This window comes from Drosophila ananassae, chromosome 2L (genome assembly GCF_017639315.1).
Source record: "Drosophila ananassae strain 14024-0371.13 chromosome 2L, ASM1763931v2, whole genome shotgun sequence".
Taxonomy (NCBI): domain Eukaryota; kingdom Metazoa; phylum Arthropoda; class Insecta; order Diptera; family Drosophilidae; genus Drosophila; species Drosophila ananassae.
This window is the reverse complement of record NC_057927.1, coordinates 20918238-20935385: the sequence shown is the minus strand read 5'-3', so window position 1 is coordinate 20935385 and position 17148 is coordinate 20918238. Positions and strand designations below refer to the sequence as shown.

The 17148-nt window shown below is 41.9% G+C and overlaps 9 protein-coding genes across 10 annotated transcripts; 6 read left to right on the top strand and 3 right to left on the bottom strand.

Annotated features, from left to right (window-relative positions):
* The first annotated feature begins 10 nt into the window (after positions 1-10).
* Positions 11-1496, top strand: LOC6499014 (translation initiation factor eIF-2B subunit alpha). The gene is made up of 5 exons (XM_001955475.4): positions 11-268; positions 327-428; positions 494-860; positions 995-1265; positions 1326-1496. The coding sequence occupies exons 1-5, from the start codon at positions 235-237 to the stop codon at positions 1470-1472; spliced, it is 921 nt and encodes a 306-aa protein (XP_001955511.1). The 5' UTR covers positions 11-234; the 3' UTR covers positions 1473-1496.
* On the bottom strand, positions 1495-2078 carry LOC6501578. Its single transcript, XM_001955474.4, has 2 exons — positions 1932-2078; positions 1495-1874 (listed from the first exon to the last, which is right to left on the bottom strand). Exons 1-2 carry the CDS (start codon positions 2076-2078, stop codon positions 1623-1625), a joined length of 399 nt encoding a protein of 132 aa, XP_001955510.1. The 3' UTR covers positions 1495-1622.
* A 10-nt stretch (positions 2079-2088) lies between these two features.
* LOC6501577 lies at positions 2089-2731 on the bottom strand. Its single transcript, XM_001955473.4, has 2 exons — positions 2434-2731; positions 2089-2375 (listed from the first exon to the last, which is right to left on the bottom strand). Exons 1-2 carry the CDS (start codon positions 2621-2623, stop codon positions 2089-2091), a joined length of 477 nt encoding a protein of 158 aa, XP_001955509.1. The 5' UTR covers positions 2624-2731.
* Positions 2732-2742: 11 nt separating this feature from the next.
* On the top strand, positions 2743-5202 carry LOC6499015 (conserved oligomeric Golgi complex subunit 7). The gene is made up of 3 exons (XM_001955472.3): positions 2743-2977; positions 3029-3322; positions 3379-5202. The coding sequence occupies exons 1-3, from the start codon at positions 2819-2821 to the stop codon at positions 5152-5154; spliced, it is 2229 nt and encodes a 742-aa protein (XP_001955508.1). The 5' UTR covers positions 2743-2818; the 3' UTR covers positions 5155-5202.
* Positions 5203-5209: 7 nt separating this feature from the next.
* Positions 5210-7128, top strand: LOC6499016 (mannosyl-oligosaccharide alpha-1,2-mannosidase IA). Its single transcript, XM_001955471.4, has one exon. The coding sequence runs from the start codon at positions 5429-5431 to the stop codon at positions 7019-7021; it is 1593 nt and encodes a 530-aa protein (XP_001955507.2). The 5' UTR covers positions 5210-5428; the 3' UTR covers positions 7022-7128.
* Positions 7106-8797, bottom strand: LOC6501576. 2 transcript variants are annotated; one of them, XM_001955470.4, is made up of 3 exons: positions 8450-8797; positions 7863-8131; positions 7106-7774 (listed from the first exon to the last, which is right to left on the bottom strand). In XM_001955470.4, the coding sequence occupies exons 2-3, from the start codon at positions 7987-7989 to the stop codon at positions 7362-7364; spliced, it is 540 nt and encodes a 179-aa protein (XP_001955506.1). In that variant the 5' UTR covers positions 7990-8131; positions 8450-8797; the 3' UTR covers positions 7106-7361. The 2 variants fall into 2 exon arrangements, with proteins under 2 accessions (XP_001955506.1, XP_014767112.1); XM_014911626.3 differs by having other exon boundaries at positions 8561-8797.
* A 94-nt stretch (positions 8798-8891) lies between these two features.
* LOC6499017 (serine protease 3) lies at positions 8892-10526 on the top strand. The gene is made up of 2 exons (XM_001955469.4): positions 8892-9811; positions 9872-10526. The coding sequence occupies exons 1-2, from the start codon at positions 9549-9551 to the stop codon at positions 10425-10427; spliced, it is 819 nt and encodes a 272-aa protein (XP_001955505.1). The 5' UTR covers positions 8892-9548; the 3' UTR covers positions 10428-10526.
* Positions 10527-10628: 102 nt separating this feature from the next.
* LOC6499018 (serine protease 3) lies at positions 10629-11662 on the top strand. The gene is made up of 2 exons (XM_001955468.4): positions 10629-10915; positions 10974-11662. Exons 1-2 carry the CDS (start codon positions 10653-10655, stop codon positions 11527-11529), a joined length of 819 nt encoding a protein of 272 aa, XP_001955504.1. The 5' UTR covers positions 10629-10652; the 3' UTR covers positions 11530-11662.
* A 559-nt stretch (positions 11663-12221) lies between these two features.
* LOC6499019 (serine protease 3) lies at positions 12222-13196 on the top strand. Its single transcript, XM_001955467.3, has 2 exons — positions 12222-12514; positions 12579-13196. Exons 1-2 carry the CDS (start codon positions 12252-12254, stop codon positions 13132-13134), a joined length of 819 nt encoding a protein of 272 aa, XP_001955503.1. The 5' UTR covers positions 12222-12251; the 3' UTR covers positions 13135-13196.
* The last annotated feature ends 3952 nt before the right edge of the window (positions 13197-17148 follow it).

Below are 17148 nucleotides of genomic sequence, written 5' to 3'. Positions count from 1 at the left end.
TTTTTTAAATATAATTTGATAATTTCCGATTCTTTATAATTTATATATTAATAATAATTTACTGCTGTTTTTAAAATTAAAATTTGCTTCTAATCAACAATGTTTTTAAATCGTTTCAACGGTCGGAATAGAGGAAAATCGGTACGTGCAGCTAGGCTCTTGGAAAACCACAAATCAGCTGTTCAGATTGTTGACGTCTAACGTGCAGCAAGTTATTTTCACAATTTCGACAAAATGCCGCAAAGAAAGGAAACTAGCCATGATTTTGGTAAATTAAATACAATTTTTAAGCCATTCCATTGAATTATATTGGTTTATGTCTTCAGATGTGGTGAAGTACTTTTTACAGCTCCTCGATGAGGACAAGGACCTGTCTTCGGGTATAGCAGCTATCAGGACACTGCTCATGATTTTGGAGAAGAAACAGTGTATGTAGCAAGAAATAGACTTCTTTTCCGTTGATTTAACCTATAGCCATACATATATCCGTTAGTTGGAACCATTCACATCTTACACACAACGATGAGGGATGCGGTAGCCGCCATGCGAAACACGGATTTGTCCATTGCTGCCATCGTGTCCGCTGGGGAGCTGTTCTGCCGGTTTATTACTCTCAGTTTGGATGACAAGCACATGGAGGAGTGTCGGCAGATTATGCTGAACCGGGGGAAAATATTCCTAACGAAGCTCCAAAACTCCCGGCAGGTGATTGCCCAGCAAGCTCAAAGGTTCATCAGCGACGGCTGCCGTATATTGACCCACTCCCGCTCTAGAGTTGTCCTAAAAGCACTTATCACTGCCTCGCAAAACAAAAAGTCCTTTCACGTCTACGTTACACAAGGAGGGACTGGCAATCCCGGGTAAGTGTAACTATTTGTTTGAAGTCTTTATACTTAACCTTTTACTTACCTTAAGAGCTGCATGCCTTTTTCAAAACCTTACTAACTTATTAAGAAAACTACATATATTAAAATAAACCTTTTCACTTTATCAGGGAGGAAATGGTCCGAGAACTACACGCAGCTGGCATTGATTGCACGCTGATTCTGGACTCAGCCACGGGTTATGTGATGGAATCGGTCGATTTCGTGATGGTTGGAGCTGAAGCAGTGGTCGAGAGCGGTGGTATTATAAACCGAATTGGATCCTACACCATGGGCTTATGTGCTCGTGAAATGAAGAAACCTTTCTACGTACTAGCCGAGAGCTTCAAGTTCACAAGATTATATCCCCTTAACCAGCGGGATTTACCCAATGAGTATAAAGTGAGTTGGGGTACATTTCCAGGTATAGCTTTGTTTATTAATAAATCCTCGTAATTTTAGTACTCCCGCAAACACCTGCACGACGTGTCCAAAGTGCATCCCCTCGTGGACTACACGCCACCCGTCTACATAACTCTTCTCTTTACCGATCTGGGAATACTGACACCCTCAGCCGTAAGCGACGAATTGATCAAGTTGTACATGTAAATCGAAAATAAACTCAAGCTCATACACTGTTTTTGTGTTTAATTACAACTTCATGAAATGGATAAATGGGTATTCGTATTCGGTAGTACTGAGTATATACATGTAGAGAAAATAAATCTACGCCTAAAATTTATATGGTGCTTTATGGCCCTAGTACCGCATCTCTAGAGAATAGACATCGACTTCATCGTTGTCGTCCCAGTCGGAGCCCCATGGATCGTAAACATCTAGGCTGTAGTGGGAAGCCTCACTAACATTGCCGTCGTCGTTGGTGTATTCGCTGTTGTACTCATCGAGATCATCTATATAGCTTTCGCTACCGCTATCATCGTCGAATCCGTGGTCGTGACCAGCTAAATGGTCATCAAGATCTTCATCAGCATCGTCTAGATCGCTGGCGTTCTAAAAATATAGAAAGTGTCAGTGGTAGGAAATAATATTCAATCAATATGTGCCTACAAATTGTCCCGACTGGATGTTGATCTCGATTTGCAGGCGAATATCCATAACAAGAAATGCTGTGGTGACCAAGACGGGGATGGTGAGGCGGCTCTTCCAGGCGAGATCCGTCAGAAACAAGAAGACATTGCCGAAAGTGGAGTCCATTGTGATTTTGTTAGAGTTCTAGAGCCTTTTTATCCTGTTCCAAATTATCCTCCTCTTTTTGCTGCAACTCGTCGTGGTCTACAATGTGAACCGTTTCGCCCACGTTTACAGCCTGGATTGGCAGCAGGTGCCGATGCAGCCGCCCACTTTCAATTGGTGTTTCAAGTTCAAGGAACTGCTCGAATATGGAAACTGGTACACCCTCTGAAGCCAGGAGACCGCGCATGCAATCCTGCCGCTTGTCGCGCAGGCTGTCGAGCAATTTATTACCCTTTTGAACTTTGGCCAATTTTCTTTCTGAAATGGTAGACATTATTACTGCATCAGAGAACATCGTAGATTAATGGAATCCCACCTAACAGCTTTAAGTAGTCGCTGGAGTCCGGCAATGGTTCATGTCCTTCGCTCTTTCCGTTGGCGTTGGTCTCTGGGCCGTTTGAGGAAAAGTTATCCTCGAATTTTTCACCGTTATCTGCCGGTCCTGCACTTTCTTGCTTGTTACCTGAATTCTTTACTTGCCAGGGATCGGCATTACCAAGTGACATGTTTTACAAACCAGATACAAATAAATATAAATATTTACAAATATTTTCAGATACGTGAAATAGTAAAACAGTGTTGAGAAGCGTCCGTGTTGTAAAACTCGATAAATTCCGGCAACACCGCCAGCGCCCCAGACTTTACAACTCATTTTACAAAGGTGGCAACACCCAATAAAATTAAACGATAATAACAAAACCATGGACGTGTCGGCTCTTTCAGGACCAAACTTTAGTCCTGCGGAGTGGATAAATGCCAACTACAAAAAGTTTGTGGAGGAGAACGGACGGGACGACAGCGACGCTGCTGCGTCGTTCATCCGGAGTTACGTGGCCAAGTTGCAGCTGTATATCTTCAACGTAAGTTGGTGTAGTCATTCTTATACTCTATTTACATTTATGGATTTCCAGGTAAATAATGCCGTGGAGGAGTCCAGCCGACAAGTGGTGGCTAGCATGCCACGGATTGCGAAGGAATCTGCGGCACTGCACGCTGATGTCCGTCGGCTGCAGGATAAGATGAGTGCCATGCGCCTGGAAGTTGCAGCAGTGCAGAATGAAACTGGCGAATGCATGGCCACGTTAGAACGCCTAAATAACAAAAGTCAGAGGCTGCAGGTGGCCAAGGAGTCCTTGCAGGAATCTGATGGCTGGGGAAACCTACTGGCGGAACTAGAAGACGGCTTCGAACGCAATGATTTGAAGGTAATATAAAACGATAGTTATTCCCGGTTATCGTATGTAATTTGTTGTACTTTCAGGGTGTTTGCGAGAAGTTGATAGCTTTGCAGAAGTCATTATTTGCCCAAGAACAACTGGCAGGACATGCTGAGCGCGTCACCCAGGTTGAAGACTTCAAGAACCGTTTAGAGGCTCTAGCATCACCAAGCGTAGTCCAATGTTTTGCTGAAGGTAACCTGGAGCAGGCTCAGCATTTTGTTCAGATATTTACCAGCATTCAGCGCCTGCCGCAGTTGCAGCAATACTATCGAGCTGTACAGAAGAACTTTTGGCAGCAGCAATGGAAGCAAACTCTCGAACTTCAGGGCACGGAAACTCAGCCCCAGCAGCAGCAATTTCTCACCTTGTACTACGATCAACTGTTGGAGCACTGTCAACGCCAAGTCAAGTGGTGCTCGAATCTTTTCGGTGAGGATTGCACACAGCCTTTTATGGTGATTGCCGAACTGCTGCCTGCCTTGCAACCTACGCGAGATGCACATATTTTGCAGCTTTTGAAGACTTCGAATGAGAGGCTTGAGATGCTTACTCAGTTTTCTCAGGTTAATCACAGTTTCGTTCTGCATTTGAACTCTCTACTTGAGCAATCGCACATCAAATTGTCTGAAGAACTTCATCGCTTGCTGGGAGAGGCTGTCTTTGAGTATTTCCATAAATTTATTCAGCAGTATCCGCGTTTGGAAGAGACCCAGCTGTCAACGCAGGTGGATCGACTATCTTCCAATCAAGCAACGCCCAGTGATGGAGTGCGTCACCTAGAGGAAAGCACAAGAAAACTTTACGAGTGGCTTAAAGAGGCCTGCGAACGATGTTCGTCGATTACTAGTGATTTGGCTCTTTGCAAACTGATTACGCTTTTGAATGGTATATTCAAAAGACAACTGGAGAGCTTTGGACGTATTCAACGGCAAATTGGTCTCAGTTTGGGATCCACCAGCTATGCGGCGCAGAGCGAAAACTGGTCCCTGCTGCAGTACACCATGTCCCAGTTGCAATGTCTAGCTGACTTTCAGGTTCAGCTGCACCAATTCGAGCAGGAGCTTCATACCCGAATGGCCAATTTGTCGACCAAGCTTTCTAAGCCCTCAAACCGGGGTCCCATAACTATATTTCAGACCTGCGATCACACAGCTCGCACTCAGCTCATAAACAGCATCGCTGACTATCAGCAAAAGAAGTCCGAAACTACAGACAGCCTTGGAATCTTTCCACAAATTTACGCAACACTTAAGGGACATTTTACTGATACCCACGATATAACTTTGAATATTTTACTGCAGCCCATTGAGACGCACTTGGCCCATATTCGACCACCATTGGAAGATCATTTAGCGTCCGGCATTGATATGCCATCCTTTAGTTTTGCTCCGCAGGAAAGCATCACCCAAATAGGTCAATATTTGCTAACATTGCCGCAGCATTTGGAGCCATTGCTTTTGTCACCTTCGCCCTTACTAAAACAGGCATTGGAAGTCTGCAACATTAAGTATACGCAAGCCATTCCTTGTGCTGATGTTCTACTGTCTTTAGTTGTCGAGCAGTGCTGTGTTTTATACCAGACGCAGATTCTCCAAATTAAATCGCTGCCACCTTCGGCGGCTACTCAACTGAGCGTAGACATTGAATATTTGTCGAATGTACTGGAAGAACTTGGCTTATCCATCAACCTACAACTAAGCCAAATTCTTACACTCCTGAAGGCAGCTCCGGATCAATACCTGACCCTCAGCAGCGGATGTGAACCTCGTCTGGTTACGGCTATTCGTCAAATGCGCAATATAATATCTACACAGTAGATTAAAAAATTGTATTAAAAATATAAAACTTATTTTATTAAAATATTATTAATGTATGAGTTTCTATCGTCTGAACTTAAGGTTTTTACAATTTTTCTTTACTAGTTTGTGCATCCAATATATCCAGTAAAAGATACATACCTTGCTGCAGGGCATAAAAAGATACTCAAATGTTTATTCAAGTGTCCACCTACTAAAAGTGCAGTTTGGTCAACTTTTATTAGGAATATGTGACATTTGCCGGCTTCACCTGTAAGCGAAAGCTAACTCCGGAATGAATTATTTTCGTTTATATGTCCGACGCGTTCAATATAGATGGCATACATCCAACATGGCCACTAAAATCAGATTTATTGCAAGTGTTTGTTTGTTTATTTTTATAATAATATACGTTTTCCTTTGGTGGAGGAAAGACTTTAAAAAGGAAAGAATGAATCTACCAAATCAAGACGATATCAGAGATGAAAATCCTGCTGTAACGCGAAAGAGGATCAAGAGTATGATGCTGCATGCCTGGCACAATTACGCTCGACTTACTTGGGGCGCCAATGAGTTACGTCCAATCTCGGGACGCCCCTATCTTGGAGGCGATTTCGGCGCCCATCGGCTCGGAGCAACAATCATAGAAAGTATGGACACGTTGCACATAATGGGGCTTCACAAAGAACTGAATCGTTCTCGGGATTGGATCGATCAGAAATTTACTTTGGATCGAGTGGATGATTCGCTGTCGGTTTATGAATTAACCTCCAGATTGCTGGCACCCATGCTAACACTATATTCCCTCACTGGAGATGATCTTTACAAGAACAAGGCAATTTATATTGCAAACAAAATACTGCCAGCCTTCGACACTCCCACTGGAATCCCCTGGCGTCGAGTGGTGCCCAAAGAAGGTAGTACACTAAATAGATACCTGGACAACTGGGCCCTACTTTCCGAGTATGGAGCACTGCACCTGGAGTTCTTTTATCTTAGCGAAATTACTGGTTCATCTATTTACAAAGATCGAGTGGAGGGTATTCGGATCACGCTGTCGAATTTAACAAAAACAAATGGTCTGTATCCGAATTCAATTGATATTAAAACTAGGCAATGGGGAAGATCCGATTTTTCAATGCATCGATATTACGACTATCTGCTCAAGTCCTGGATACAATCGGCCAGATGCGATGCTAAAACCTTGGCAATGTTTCAAGACGCTATGCTGGCTGTAGTGCAAAATATGGTTGTAATAACTCCGGATGAAGTAACATACGTATCTGAGGTACAAAGCGGAAACCATACCCATCGAATGACTCAGATGGCTTGCTTTTCTGGGGCTCTTTTTGTCCAAGGCGCTATAGAAACTTTAATGAAATTCTGGGAAAAATATATGCTGATTGGAATTGGCATTGTAGAATCCTGCTATAAAAGTTTTACGGCGACACCCACCCACATCGGGCCGGAAGTAATTGGATTTTCGGAGGATGCTAAAAAGGATATAGTATCTCATCAGTTGAACTATTATAATCTAAGACCTGAAGTGGCAGAGAGTTACATGTTACTTTACCGGCTCACCCGCGATGACAAGTATCGAACTTGGGGGCTTGAGTTAGTTGGAGCATTGGAGAAATATTGCCGAGCACCCGGAGGTTACAATGGCATTATGAATGTCTACGACTCCTCTACGGAAACCGATGATGTGCAAAGGAGTTTCTTTCTGGGAGCAACTCTCAAGTATTTATATCTGCTGTTTTCCGGAGATTATGTCATTCCTTTGCATCAATGGGTCTTCAACAGCAGGGGGCACTTTTTGCCCATAAAAGAAATAAACGATTTGTACCGTGAATACAACTTTACGACTATGAATAATAATATACCTTAATTATATCTCAAAAAACCTTTAATTTACCTTTAATTCAAACGATTCATCCCAAACTTAATTGTAATTTCAAAAAATAAATATTAAACACTTTTTATTTAACACCTTGATACAAGTTTAATTTACTTTAAATGTATACACATATAAAAAATTTTTGTTATGGTAAATACTTTCAAAATGATATACAAAACTTTGGTTTCAAATTATCCGGGAACACACACACACTCTTGTTGAGCACACCTATAAGCATATTAATATGTAGATAATGTCAATATAATGGCATATCCTGTCGCATTGGCCCACTGATCCAGCTCCAGAAGATTCACGCCAGCTTTGCTCTAGCTTACAACTGACTATTGGCCAGGTGATTATTAATCACCACCTGGATAATCTCCATGCAGTGCCGCTGCCTGGCCACCGTATTATCAATAAGTTGTTCGATAAACTGACTAGCAGCTATATTCGTGTTGGGCGGAATATCCTGAGTGCAGGATATGTACTTGTTGAAAATTTCCGTATTCAGAGAGGTGGCCAGGTACCTCTCACTCTCGTCCTGCTGCTGCAACTTATCGAGGAATTTGGCGGCCACCAGCAACTTGCTCTTGGAATTCCGGTATGTTTGCAGCTCCTGCAGGCTGACATATTCCTCACTATTTAGCTGTATGGACCTTTCGTTATCCGGGATTTTAACTATTCCCTTTGACATTTGACGTATGTGGTACTTCCGTTCGGCCACGAAATTTCCCAACAGGTATCCTGCAATTTTTTGTGTGAAAAAACAAGTGCAACTCATTAAACACATTAAGTAAATGTGTTTTGGGGGTATCCTTTCAGTTTGACACACCTGTTATTAGCATGAAAAATGCCATCGTTAGCACCAAAGAGGTACAAGTGCGCTTGGAGACATATTCGCGGAATTCGCGGGAGCTATTGGCCCGCACTGCCGTCTCGTAGCTAAGTACTTGATGCATCCTGTTGAGCCTTTTTGGGGGAGTAGCTACCAAACGTAACCTGAATAGTTGGCCTAATTAGTTTTAGGCAACCGGATGTTTATACCGTGGCTGGGTCGGAACATTTTGTTTCCGGAATTGTACTGCGGTTTCTGTGGTGTAACTGAAATAATTACATTATTTATTTTGAAAGGTGTACATAAATTATGAACTGTGCATAGAAAAGTTGGTAACCAAGGTAGCCCCATTAGCGAATAAAATGCAAACCATTCATAACAAAGACATCATTTCAAAAAAGTGAACATTTAATTTCAAAAATTTGTAAGCAATTTTTATATTCACTTCACAAATTGTTCAATTTTAAAATTCTTATCTACAGAAATAGTTTTTCTTTAATTCTTTTTCTCACTGTGATGACACATCCCACATAAAACCATGTGCAACAAGATTCGTGTCTTTGACCATGACTTAATAGCCCCACCTTATTAGCCAAGTAATCGGGAACCGCGGAATTAGTTTGTTTTGGTTAGTGTCCTTTTTTGAGAAGAGCAAACACAGCGCTCCTCCTTTAAAACTGTAAAATTCCACTCACTTATTTGTACTTCGAGAAATTAATTAAATCAATTAATGGGTGCACTTGGTGGTTTTGAACTTCCTGTAGGAATCCTGTTTTGTATATATGTGTGGGATGGACTGAAAATGACGCGCGCAAAACTTTTAATTGTATTGCGGCCAGCTCGGTTTTGTAATTGAGTTCACGCACGTTATCCTTGTAGCAAAGGATCTGAATGCCAGGACGCCGAGTCGCGCACTGACTCACGCCTCGTTGTGGTTCGGCTTTAATAGCTCTCCTAGCTGTGGTGAGTTTCCCTATAAACCGAGAGAAAACTTTGTTATCCTATTTTTCTATAATTTAGACGATGGACCATTGTTTTCCTTAGTGTACCTATTTTGCTGGCCGGGAAGTATGGTTGAAAGGGAAGCTACAGTGCTACGGTCAAGTGGAAGCACAGAAATGTAAAAATATCACATTCCCAGTTGATTCCTAATGAGCCGGGTTGCCCACTCACTTCGTTTGTGGCTTTCTCTTAGAAGCAGTATCCGATTTCAGGCATTTTCCACACTTTAAGAGGAACTGCATTGCACTATTTGTACATACATGTACTTGCATTGTCACCAAAGTGGGCTCCTCTTTTGATTGCCATAATCGTATTTTCTTTTCTTTCTCACTCAGTGCTCCTCGACTTCTTCAAGGATATCACATGACCCTCGATTATGTGTGTTAACAATTTAACTAGGTTTAAAGGAGAATTTTCACCTTCTAGTGTTATAAATACATGCATACTCATCGTCTACTACTTTCTTGATAAACTAAAATCTTATAAAAGAAATTTATTTTTAAACAAACCATTTCATTCATCAATAAATGTGTGTACTCAGCTTATCAGCCATTCAAAACAGAATGGAAGAACATAAATCATAGTTGTTTATTGGGACAATCATGATAAGATTTTCATTGATTAATGATAAAGGCATATAAAATGCTCCCAGCTCCGTGGGGGCATTTCTAGTCTACGAAAATGGCGGGACGACTACTATTCCTTCTTTCTATAGTGGGCCTTAGCTGTGCCTCTTCTCTGCCCCAGACGACTGTCCATCCGAAGGATCTCCCAATTCAGCACGGAAAATTTCAAGGTCGCATCACCAATGGAAATGCAGCGACTGAGGGTCAGGTGCCCTACATTGTGGGAGTGAGCTTAAATGCCAATGGAAACTGGTGGTGGTGTGGAGGCTCCATAATTGGAAATACTTGGATCCTTACAGCCGCCCACTGCACTGTCGAGTACGAATAAACCATTAAATAATAAGAGGATTAATTAGTAGTGATTTAACTTATTTTCAGTGCCAACGAAGCCATCCTCTACTATGGATCTACAAACTTTAACCAGCCGTCTCTGCGTCATACTGTTGGCAGGGAAAACTTAATTGTACATCCCGAATACCGTGGAGGGGACCATGATATCTCTCTAATTCGCACTCTTCATGTGGATTTCTACAGTTTGATCAGCGAGATAGAACTCCCTAGCATGGATGATCGCTACAACTCCTTCGCCAACTCCATGGCCCAGGCCTCGGGATGGGGAGCCATTTACGATGGTAGCAATGTAGTCGAGGATCTGCGAGTTGTGGAGTTGAAGGTGATTTCCGTGTCCGAATGTCAGGCTTACTATGGCAGTTCCATCGCCACGGATAACATTCTGTGTGTGGAGACTCCAGAAGGAAAATCCACATGCCACGGCGACTCAGGAGGTCCCCTAGTTTCGGAGGAGACTGGAAAACTCATCGGTGTTACCTCTTTTGTTTCCAGTTTTGGTTGCCAAGCAGGAGGTCCTGCTGGTTTCACTCGGGTGACCAATTACCTGGAATGGATTAAAGAAGAGACAGGTATTTACTATTAAGCACCTATCGATATATAAAAATGTAAAGCTTTGTTGTGACTTGTTTGTTTTAAAAAAGGACCTATATCGTGAGTAGTCAAAAATATACTCAATAAAAAGAAATTGCTAATATAAATTTAAAAACTTCAAAAGTGTTTGATAAGATTTTATTTAGATTTGCATCGATAATGATAAAAGTACGTATATAATAAAGCGACTAACAGGGAGCACTTTCAGTCTTTAAAAATGTTGGGTCGCAAACTTCTGGTTTTTGCCCTGGTGGCGGTCTGCAGCGCATCCTCCATTCCTCATACCACGGTCCACCCTAAGGATCTACCGATCCAGCATAGGAGTATCCAGGGTCGTATCACCAATGGGAATGAGGCGACAGAGGGTCAGGTGCCCTATATTGTTGGAGTCAGCCTAAATGCCAATGGCAACTGGTGGTGGTGCGGTGGCTCCATCATTGGCCACACTTGGATCTTGACTGCTGCCCATTGTACTGTCGAGTAAGAAATTTATATTAATTAATTGTTTATTTATTATTTTAAGGTAAAATCTTCACAGAGCCAACGAAGCTATTCTGTACTACGGAGCCACCAACTACAACCAGCCCTCCTTGAGGCATACTGTCGGAAGGGAGAACTTCATAACGTATCCTGAATACCGTGGAGGTGATCATGATATCTCCCTGATCAGAACCCCTCATGTGGACTTCTACAGTCTGATTAACAAGATCGAGCTGACAAGTCTAGACGACCGGTACAACTCCTTTGAGAATTCCTGGGCCCAAGCCGCGGGTTGGGGCGCCATTTACGATGGCAGCAACGTGGTTGAGGATCTCCGGGTTGTGGACCTTAGGGTGATTTCCGTTTCCGAGTGCCAGGCTTACTATGGAACCATTACCGCAACGGACAATGTCATTTGCGTGGCCGCTCCTGACGGCAAGTCTACTTGCCAAGGCGATTCTGGTGGTCCCCTGGTTTCCCAAGATGGCAACAAGCTGATCGGAGTGACTTCGTTTGGATCCATTTATGGCTGCCAAGTTGGAGCCCCGGCTGGTTTCACTCGTGTCACTAACTACTTGGAGTGGATCAAGGAAGAGACCGATATTTCTTACTAAAATTTTAAAAATATTCACCACAAAAACAATAAATATAAAGCATTACGTTAAAAGGATTCAAATGTTTATAGCACAAAGTTCAGTGTGTGGCTAAAATATAACTATTGGAGCATTGATTAGCAATGCTTCTTAAAGATGTTATATGGGTGTATATATATATATATGGGTATAGATGTTCGAGTGGGTGGCCCTTATATTTGCGATTGGATTTGTAATCATGATGATAACCATTTGATTTATTAATTAAAAGATTTGATTACTCCCTTGGAGTGTTTTCCATAATGATACTAAATCTAAACAAATTTTTATACTCATAGATTCTTGTTAGTTAACAAGTAAGAAACAATTGCTTTGGGAAGAGCCGAATCTTATGTACTCTTTCAAATATATTCAATCAATGTACCTATGATACTAATATTTATTAAGTCAAGGAATAGTCAACCAAAAATGGTGTAAAGATGAAGGTTTTAACCGGAATGTGATCCTTATTTATAGTCACTGCGTTTTTCGATTTTAACAACTTAACTTAGAAACTTAACGTACTATTTGGTAGAGTATATATCTTGACCACTAGAAGCTAATATAAATAACACTTCATTTAATCAAAAGAATTTTCCCCCACATGCTTGATAAGATTTGGTTTCTTAGATTTGCATTGATAATGAATCCGCTTGAGGTATATAACCTAACGACCACTAAGAGACCATTTTCAGTCTTTGAAAATGTTGGGACGTACACTTCTCGTGCTAGCCCTAGTGGCGGTCTGCAGCGCATCCTCTATTCCCCACACGGTTGTCCATCCTAAGGATCTTCCAATTCAGCATCGAAGCATCCAGGGTCGAATCACCAATGGAAATCAGGCGTCTGAAGGACAGGTTCCCTATATTGTGGGCGTTAGTTTGAATGCCAATGGAAACTGGTGGTGGTGTGGTGGGTCCATTATTGGTCACAGCTGGATCCTTACTGCCGCCCATTGTACTGCTGAGTAAGAAGAGATAATCATAAAATCTAAAAAAATTGTAGGTAATAATTTATTTCCTGCTTTTCAGGGCAAATGAGGCTATCCTGTACTACGGAGCCACCAACTACAACCAGCCTTCTCTAAGACACACCGTCGGCCGGGAGAACTTTATCATGTATCCCGACTATCGTGGTCTTGATCAGGATATATCTTTGATCCGCACCCCTCACGTCGATTTCTATAGCCTGATTAACAAGATCGAGCTTCCCAGCCTGGACGACCGTTACAACTCGTATGATAACTCCTGGGCCCAGGCCGCTGGTTGGGGCGCCATTTACGATGGCAGCAATGTGGTCGAGGATCTCCGGGTTGTGGACTTGCGAGTCATTTCTGTGGCAGAGTGTCAGGCTTATTATGGAACCGAAACTGCTTCTGAGAACACAATCTGTGTGGAGACTCCCAACGGAAAGGCCACGTGCCAGGGTGATTCTGGTGGTCCCCTGGTCAGTTTGGATGGAAACAAGCTGATTGGAGTCACCTCCTTTGTTTCCGATTACGGTTGCCAGGTGGGAGGACCTGCTGGATTCACTCGTGTGACCAAGTACCTGGAATGGATCAAGGAGGAGACTGGAATTTACTATTAAATGCTTTTTATTCAATGCTGTTTAGGTTGGAAAGATTTATAGTAATAAAGAATGCAATGATAGTTATCGTTGTTTTAATAACCTTGGTTTTCATCAACCAAAAATATTATTTCTTGATGCAGGTTAAGAAAAATTATATTTCTGATTCAAAAATACCGCTTCGATTTATTCTAGGAAATCGTCATAACATATAATACCTGAAGGGTGTATTATAGGTGTCGCCTGCGAGAAAAATTGTAGAAATTAAGCAACTTGGAAACTTACATTCTTCATTTTTTTACCTGTCTCCCTCTCAGTGCATTGTCCAATTCCCCCCCATGAAGCCTAAGTTGAAGCCTCCATTGTAACCAGGATCCTTTAAATTCTGAAAATTCAATTTGGCCCCATTTTTGGCCCAAATCATGATGGTACCCCTTGGAAAACCCTTGGAAAAGTGCGATCAGCACTTTCCTCGCAGTTTTTTTGCCGAATATCTTAACCATTTCGCATCCCATTCAAAAACGGCGTACCATTTATGAATCAGGGAACTCATCCCCGTAGATCTGCATCAAAGGATCCTTAAAATTCTCAAAATTCAATTTTGGCTTCATTTTTGGCCCAAATTATGATGGTTCCCCTTGGAAAACCCTTGGAAAAGTGCGATCGGGACTTTCCACACAGTTTTTGCCGAAAATTTTAACCATTTCGCATCCGATTCAAAAACGGATCATTTACGAATCAGGGAACTCATCCCCGTAGATCTGCATCAAAGGATCCTTGAAATTCTCAAAATTCTATTTTGGCCCCATTTTTGGCCCAAATCATGATGGTACCCCATGAAAAACCCTTGGAAAAGTGCGATCCGCACTTTCCTCGCAGTTTATGCCGAATATCTTAACCATTTCGCATCCGATTCAAAAACGGCGTACCATTTATGAATCAGGGAACTCATCCCCGTAGATCTGCATCAAAGGATCCTTGAAATTCTCAAAATTCTATTTTGGCCCCATTTTTGGCCCAAATCATGATGCACTTCAGCACTTTCCTCGCAGTTTTTGCAGAATATCTTAACCATTTCGCATCCGATTCAAAAACGGAGTACCATTTACGAATCAGGGAACTCATCCCCGTAGATCTGCATCAAAGGATCCTTAAAGTTCCTAAAATTCCATTTTGGCCCCACTTTTGCCCCAAATTATGATGGTTCCCCTTAGAAAACTCTTGGAAAAATGCGATCAGCACTTTCCCCGCAGTTTTTGCGGAATATCTTAACCATTTTGCATCCGATCCAAAAACGGCGTACCATTTATGAACCAGGGAACTCATCCCCGTAGATCTGCATCAAAGGATCCTTGAAATTCTCAAAATTCTATTTTGGCCCCATTTTTAGCCCAAATTATGATGGTACCCTCATCCCCGTAGATCTGCATCAAAGGATCCTTAAAATTCCTAAAATTCAATTTTGGCCCCACTTTTGGCCCAAATCATGATGGTTGAAAAACCCTTGGAAAAGTGCGATCAGCACTTTCCACTCAGTTTTTGCCGAATATCTTAACCATTTCGCATCCCATTCAAAAACGGCGTACCATTTATGAATCAGCACTTTCCACTCAGTTTTTGCCGAATATCTTAACCATTTCGTATCCGATTCAAAAACGGCGTACCATTTATGAATCAGGAAACTCATCCCCTTTGATCTGCATCAAAGGCTCCTTAAAATTCTCAAAATTCAATTTTGACTTCATTTTTGGCCCAAATTATGATGGTACCCCTTGAAACCCTTGGAAAAGTGCGTTCAGCACTTTCCTCGCAGTTTTTGCCAAATATCTTAACTATTTCGCATCCGATTCAAAAACGGAGTACCATTTAAGAATCAGGGAACTCATCCCCGTAGATCTGCATCAAAGGATCCTTAAAATGCTCAAAATTCAATTTTGGCTTCATTTTTGGCCCAAATCATGATGGTACCCCTTGGAAAACCCTTGGAAAAGTGCGATCAGCACTTTCCTCGCAGTTTTTGCCGAACATCAAAGGCTCCTTAAAATTCTTAAAATTCAATTTTGGCTTCATTTTTGGCCCAAATTATGATGGTACCCCTTGGAAAACCCTTGGAAAAGTGCGATCAGCACTTTCCTCGCAGTTTTTGCCGAAAATCTTAACCATTTCGCATTCGATCCAAAAACGGCGTACCATTTATGAATCAGGGAACTCATCCCCGTAGATCTACATCAAAGGATCCTTAAAATTCTCGAAATTCAATTTTGGCCCCATTTTTGCCCCAAATCATGATGGTACCCCTTAGAAAATTGCGATCAGTACTTTCCTCGCAGTTTTTGCCGAATATCTTAACCATTTCGCATTCGATCCAAAAACGGCGTACCATTTATGAATCAGGGAACTCATCCCCGTACATCTGCATCAAAGGATCCGTAAATTTCTCAAAATTCAATTTTGGCTTCATTTTTGGCCCAAATTATGATGGTACCCCTTGGAAAACCCTTGGAAAAGTGCGATCAGCACTTTCCTCGCAGTTTTTGCCGAAAATCTTAACCATTTCGCATCCGATTCAAAAACGGAGTACCATTTAAGAATCAGGGAACTCATCCCCGTAGATCTGCATCAAAGGATCCTTAAAATTCTCGAAATTCAATTTTGGCCCCATTTTTGCCCCAAATCATGATGGTACCCCTTGGAAAACCCTTGGAAAAGTGCGATCAGTACTTTCCTCGCAGTTTTTGCCGAATATCTTAACCATTTCGCATTCGATCCAAAAACGGCGTACCATTTATGAATCAGGGAACTCATCCCCGTAGATCTGCATCAAAGGATCCTTAAAATTCTCGAAATTCAATTTTGGCCCCATTTTTGCCCCAAATCATGATGGTACCCCTTAGAAAATTGCGATCAGTACTTTCCTCGCAGTTTTTGCCGAATATCTTAACCATTTCGCATTCGATCCAAAAACGGCGTACCATTTATGAATCAGGGAACTCATCCCCGAACATCTGCATCAAAAAATCCTTAAAATTCCTAAAATTCCATTTTGGCCCCACTTTTGCCCCAAATGATGATGGTACCCCTTAGAAAACCCTTGGAAAAGTGCGATCAGCACTTTCCTCGCAGTTTTTGCAGAATATCTTAACCATTTCGCATCCCATTCAAAAACAGAGTACCATTTATGAATCAGGGAACTCATCCCCGTAGAGCTGCATCAAAGGATCCTTAAAATTCTCGAAATTCAATTTTGGCCCCATTTTTGCCCCAAATGATTATGGTACCCCTTAGAAAACCCTTGGAAAAGTGCGATCAGCACTTTCCTCGCAGTTTTTGCAGAATATCTTAACCATTTCGCATCCGATTCAAAAACGGCATACCATTTATGAATCAGGGAACTCATCCCCGTAGATACACATCAAAGGCTCCTTAAAATTCTCAAAATTCAATTTTGGCTCCATTTTTGGCCCAAATCATGATGGTACCCCTTGGAAAACCCTTGGAAAAGCGCGATCAGCTTTTTCCTCGCAGTTTATGCCGAATATCTTAACCATTTCGCATCCGATTCAAAAACGGCATACCATTTATGAATCAGGGAACTCATCCCCGTAGATACACATCAAAGGCTCCTTAAAATTCTCAAAATTCAATTTTGGCTCCATTTTTGGCCCAAATCATGATGGTACCCCTTGGAAAACCCTTGGAAAAGCGCGATCAGCTTTTTCCTCGCAGTTTATGCCGAATATCTTAACCATTTCGCATCCGATTCAAAAACGGCATACCATTTATGAATCAGGGAACTCATCCCCGTAGATATACATCAAAGGCTCCTGAAAATTCTCAAAATTCAATTTTGGCTTCATTTTTGGCCCAAATTATGATGGTACCCCTTGGAAAACCCTTGGAAAAGTGCGATCAGCACTTTCCTCGCAGTTTTTGCCGAAAATCTTAACCATTTCGCATCCGATTCAAAAACGGAGTACCATTTAAGAATCAGGGAACTCATCCCCGTAGATCTGCATCAAAGGATCCTTAAAATTC

Bases quoted from the DNA above. Each gene is read 5' to 3' on its own strand.
- LOC6499015 (XM_001955472.3), top strand. From the start codon at position 2,819: ATGGACGTGTCGGCTCTTTCAGGACCAAACTTTAGTCCTGCGGAGTGG. The intron at 2,978-3,028 runs GTAAGTTGGTGT...ATGGATTTCCAG, and splicing joins TGCAGCTGTATATCTTCAAC to GTAAATAATGCCGTGGAGGA. The intron at 3,323-3,378 runs GTAATATAAAAC...TTGTACTTTCAG, and splicing joins TCGAACGCAATGATTTGAAG to GGTGTTTGCGAGAAGTTGAT.
- LOC6501578 (XM_001955474.4), bottom strand. From the start codon at position 2,078: ATGGACTCCACTTTCGGCAATGTCTTCTTGTTTCTGACGGATCTCGCC. The intron at 1,875-1,931 runs GTAGGCACATAT...CTATATTTTTAG, and splicing joins ACATCCAGTCGGGACAATTT to AACGCCAGCGATCTAGACGA.
- LOC6499017 (XM_001955469.4), top strand. From the start codon at position 9,549: ATGGCGGGACGACTACTATTCCTTCTTTCTATAGTGGGCCTTAGCTGT. The intron at 9,812-9,871 runs GTACGAATAAAC...ACTTATTTTCAG, and splicing joins GCCGCCCACTGCACTGTCGA to TGCCAACGAAGCCATCCTCT.
- LOC6499019 (XM_001955467.3), top strand. From the start codon at position 12,252: ATGTTGGGACGTACACTTCTCGTGCTAGCCCTAGTGGCGGTCTGCAGC. The intron at 12,515-12,578 runs GTAAGAAGAGAT...CCTGCTTTTCAG, and splicing joins GCCGCCCATTGTACTGCTGA to GGCAAATGAGGCTATCCTGT.
- LOC6501577 (XM_001955473.4), bottom strand. From the start codon at position 2,623: ATGTCACTTGGTAATGCCGATCCCTGGCAAGTAAAGAATTCAGGTAAC. The intron at 2,376-2,433 runs GTGGGATTCCAT...CTACCATTTCAG, and splicing joins CGACTACTTAAAGCTGTTAG to AAAGAAAATTGGCCAAAGTT.
- LOC6501576 (XM_001955470.4), bottom strand. From the start codon at position 7,989: ATGCATCAAGTACTTAGCTACGAGACGGCAGTGCGGGCCAATAGCTCC. The intron at 7,775-7,862 runs GTGTGTCAAACT...AAAAAATTGCAG, and splicing joins ATTTTTCATGCTAATAACAG to GATACCTGTTGGGAAATTTC.
- LOC6499018 (XM_001955468.4), top strand. From the start codon at position 10,653: ATGTTGGGTCGCAAACTTCTGGTTTTTGCCCTGGTGGCGGTCTGCAGC. The intron at 10,916-10,973 runs GTAAGAAATTTA...AAATCTTCACAG, and splicing joins GCTGCCCATTGTACTGTCGA to AGCCAACGAAGCTATTCTGT.
- LOC6499014 (XM_001955475.4), top strand. From the start codon at position 235: ATGCCGCAAAGAAAGGAAACTAGCCATGATTTTG. The intron at 269-326 runs GTAAATTAAATA...TTATGTCTTCAG, and splicing joins GGAAACTAGCCATGATTTTG to ATGTGGTGAAGTACTTTTTA. The intron at 429-493 runs GTATGTAGCAAG...TATATCCGTTAG, and splicing joins GATTTTGGAGAAGAAACAGT to TTGGAACCATTCACATCTTA.
- LOC6499016 (XM_001955471.4), top strand. From the start codon at position 5,429: ATGAATTATTTTCGTTTATATGTCCGACGCGTTCAATATAGATGGCAT.